At 37.4% G+C, this 4,358-nt stretch overlaps 1 protein-coding gene across 2 annotated transcripts; it reads left to right on the top strand.

Annotated features, from left to right (window-relative positions):
• Positions 1-1,399: 1,399 nt before the first annotated feature.
• LOC145159331 (protein LATERAL ROOT PRIMORDIUM 1-like) lies at positions 1,400-3,581 on the top strand. Of its 2 annotated transcripts, XM_079078276.1 has the most exons (3): positions 1,400-2,034; positions 2,110-2,868; positions 3,024-3,581. In XM_079078276.1, exons 2-3 carry the CDS (start codon positions 2,154-2,156, stop codon positions 3,377-3,379), a joined length of 1,071 nt encoding a protein of 356 aa, XP_078934402.1. In that variant the 5' UTR covers positions 1,400-2,034; positions 2,110-2,153; the 3' UTR covers positions 3,380-3,581. The 2 variants fall into 2 exon arrangements, with proteins under 2 accessions (XP_078934402.1, XP_078934401.1); XM_079078275.1 differs by having other exon boundaries at positions 1,401-2,868.
• Positions 3,582-4,358: the final 777 nt, after the last annotated feature.

Genomic DNA, 4,358 nt, shown 5'->3' with positions numbered 1-4,358 from the left:
GTCTTTAGGGAAATCCGTGACAAAAAAAAGTCACCGCCAGTCTCTCTACATAATGTTGATTGGATGTAGTTCCTGTCCTCGCAACTCTTTTATTTCCAATCCTCCATTCAAAATCTTTATACACTGTCATTCGTACTTTATTTTCCTTACTGAAAATGAAAACAAAAACCTATTCCGGCGTTTGATCCTGCCGGAAAAGATGACGCCGTAAGTAAGATATCGCTGCAAAAAAGTTTTTTTTTGGGTACCAAACAAACTGCTCACAAGAAAAGTTTCTAAAGGTCTATGGACGTGACTAATAACTTTTAGTTTTAGTCAGTGTTCTAAAAAGCGTGCCATGGCGTGAGGCGTGACTTCGCCGTTATGAAAAGCCTCATAACGTTGCTGTTAGACGTGACACATGACAAGGCTTGATATGACGTGCCATGGCGCGTTATGGCGTGTTATGACACGCGTTTTTTTTCGTTTGAGACACGTTTTTTTCTCTCTTTGTTTTGTCTTTTATAATCGGGGATACAAATATTGTGTTTTTTGTTAACTTTTTGTTATTAGTTATTGATATAACACTTCTAAAAAGTAGTTATATTTGATATACATTTATATTTATATGGTAATATAATTATAAATTAATATAAAATCGTCGCCTTACATCACGTCTTGAAAAACGTCATGGCTCGTTAAGCTTGAGGCTTGGCCTTGCCGCCACACTACGCCTCACGTCATTTAGAACCTTGGTTTTAGTAATATTGTCGGTTGAAGCCGAATGACCTCAAAAGAGTGAAATTCTTATTCTTAATGAAGTGATACACACATGCTTGTAACAAATTGTTAAGTAGCAACCGGTAGAATAAAAAGCAAGGGACCATACGCATTATAACAAACCCAAACAAGACATTGATGATTAGGTAAGAACTTATGTACAACAAGGAGGGTATAGCTTGAATTTGAATGACTTGTGATAAAACTTTTTTCATTTTTATGAATGTTTGGATGGTAAACAATTCAATATCAAGTTTGAAATGAAGTGAGTAGATTTAAAATAAATAGTTAAGTGGGTCACACTTATAATTTATTCTTTTATTATGTTTTAAATGGTGGAAGAAATTTCCTCATAATCCCTTACACATATTTATATGTACATTGATGATAATTCAATGAACGATGAAGAGTTACCAAGGCTAATTTTATTGTTCAGATAGAAGTGGTATTTACTATAGAACTAACGGAAAGGATTGAAAAGGGTGACTTGGGAATTGCCCAATGTGTGAAGGGTCTTAATGCCCATATCCGTAATTTGAAGGTGTAGTTTTGGAATTTACATTCATAAGCTATCCACGCGCATGAAAGAAGAAGGTGGGCTTTGTTTCTTTTGTAGACTGAAGAGGGCACAGAAGTAGTAGTAGACTAGCAGTAGTAGTAGCCCAAATAATTACAAAAAACCAGAGAACAAAAGTCTTTATACTCTTTTCTTGGTGTGATTATTGGAGAGAGGAAGAAAGAGAACCCAAAACCCACCTCTCACTTTCCAAGAACTCAAAAGAAAAAAACAAAGGATTTATGCAAAGAAGCCGATGGTGATGATGGAGCCGTTGAAGTTAAAAACACCCCACGAAGATAAGAACACATAATACCTTCTTCTTTTTCAATCTTCTTTTTCTGTCTCAAAAAAGCCAAGAAGCCAACTTCCTTGTTATGTTTCGGTAGTTTATTGCAGTAGCAGTGTTCTCTGATCTTACTGCAAATCTTTGTATCAGAGCAGTAATCGTGTAGTCTCTCTCTCTCTCTCTCTCTCTGCGAGTCTCTTTGTGTTTAGGAGAATTTCAGAGACCCCACACGCCCAGCATCATAGTAATATCTATAGACAGACTTGTAGATCTTTCTCAGATCTTATAAAATCTTCTTCAACCCTATATTCGAATTGGGGTTTTGAAGTAATAAAGTTTGGGTTTTTGTCAACGAATCTCTGAGAGATTTTGATACAAATTCTAGCAGTTGTGGCTACTAGCAGGAGTAGTAGGCTGCCTTCAGATTCAGGTGCTTTTGCAGACTGGGTTGCTAATCCTTCTTCATCTTCTGCTCTCAGACCCTCTGATCAGGATCTTTCTTTAGGTTTCAATGCCGGTCCCGCCACCGCCGGTGGGGTATCTACCGGGATGTGGTCGTCAGCCCCGTCCGCTCGTCAAATCAACTACGGCCTCCCGGAGATGGGCATGTTGGGTCTTCGTGATGTGTTTGTGGTTGCTCCTTCCAGTCATCATAATCTCTCCGATCATCATTCCATCAACTCATCTGTTGCAAACGCCAACGCTGCAACGGCGCTCGGCGTCGGCGTTATTCCACTTTTGAGCACCACTCCTTGTCTCAACGTTGAAGAAGGTATGTTGAATAATCGCGGCAGCGGTAGAAATAGCAACACCAATAATAACAGTAATTATAGTATTCAGTTCTGGCAGCAACACCCTCAAACGCAACCACATAATTATTTGAACAAGCCAATGATTTCCGATCATGGGTTTCTCCAAGGCAGCGTCGGCGGTGGTGGGTCGACGTCAACTTCAGGTTCCACCATGACTTGTCAAGACTGCGGCAATCAGGCAAAAAAAGATTGCACCCACCGGCGGTGCCGGACTTGCTGCAAGAGTAGAGGGTATGATTGTGCTACACACGTGAAGAGCACTTGGGTACCCGCTGCTCGCCGCCGAGAACGTCAACTCATTACATCAACGGGCGCCGCCACTGTTTCCTCCGCCTCAACTTCTGGTCCTAAAAAGCCTCGCCTCACTTCTCATACCACAACTAACTCACACACTTCCACTTCCAACACAACGCCTCCTCGCAGTTTTGAAACCAGTTCCAGTCATCATCAAGGTATATATCAATTCATCCATCTAATTTTCTTCCTCCATTTAAAAATCTTTATATAGAATTACGTTCTTTAATTCTGAAGCTGTAACGATGTGTTTTGAAACCAAGAATCAACAAAGATTACGAATGTTTGCAACTATATTTGGGTTATTTTTTAGATGCAAGTTTTAAGGAATCATTGCCCGGACAAGTGCGTGCTCCGGCGGTGTTCAAATGTGTGAGGGTGACGGCGGTGGAAGATGGAGATGATGAATATGCATACCAAGCTAGTGCTACGATCGGTGGACATGTCTTCAAAGGCTTCCTCTATGATCAAGGAGTTGAAACAAGAGATCATTCAAACATCCCCAATTTTTCGGAATTGCACCTGGGCGGTGGTGGTGGTGGCGGCGGTGGTGGAGGGAGGAATGTGGGTGGTTCATCTTCTTCACCGCTGCTTGACCCATCTGAGGTTTATGCGTCATCAGGTGGTGGATTGCTTGCAGGTTCAACCTATGGTAATCCAATAAATTAATACTGGTTTATTTTTCAAAATTGTCTAATTAAAACCCGAATTTTCATGGAAACTTGATTGGCTGCGTGGCATCGTGTTGTCCAATCAAATCGGCATTAGGGTTTATTTCTTGATCCCTTCGAACGTTGCCCTAAACATGTATGTGCCTCGACAATTCTTTCATGCAATAATTTTGATTTAAATGGTGTTGCTTGAATTCCAACTTGAATTTATTCTACTCACTATCGTTATTACTAATGATTCTTCTATTTTGCTGTTCACTATCATCGGTCCATATGGTGTTACAGTTTTTAATTTGTATGATGTATAACAACGATAACAGTACTAATAATATTGTTCTAATGTATGTATTTTATAATAACAAATTTAGAAAGCTTTTTAAATCAGAGAAAAAAAATATAATAAAGGTTTTCACATTCTAAGATGAGAAATGCATGAATTGTAGAAGAAGCTTTGGGTGAACAATCAATCAATCTATAAAGTGAATATTTTAATTTAATAAACAAGATAAGCTCATAATCAGAATAAAATATTTTGGAAATAGGAGTGAATGATTGTGCTTGAGTTTTTGATTGGGCAGTAGTAGGTAATTGCAACATAATTTATTTGTGATATAATGTATTTTTTTTTAAATTATAATATGATAGTATGGATGTTTTTATTTATAATAAGAGTGCATTTATAACATATAGCTTATTAAATATAATACTTCTTATCCATTGTAACTTATTTACTTAACTTATATCCATTGTAAGATATTTATATTACTTGATTTATATTTATATTCATATCAGTAACAGACTTATATTTCTTCAACCATGCTATTACGTGTTAAACGTTTTACCCGATGATAATACTAAAGTAATTCTATGTTTGTAAGTATTTTATATGTTGATAACATATTGTTAATTTTGATTTGTTGGCTGACATATATTGTACATGTAATTTGAGAACAAGAATAAAATATGATTTTTTTTTA

This window comes from Lactuca virosa, chromosome 2 (assembly GCF_052849685.1).
Source record: "Lactuca virosa cultivar CGN04683 chromosome 2, Lactuca_virosa_CGN04683_v6, whole genome shotgun sequence".
NCBI lineage: Eukaryota > Viridiplantae > Streptophyta > Magnoliopsida > Asterales > Asteraceae > Lactuca > Lactuca virosa.
Note: the sequence above shows the minus strand (reverse complement) of the source record. Positions and strands in the feature narration are given on the sequence as shown.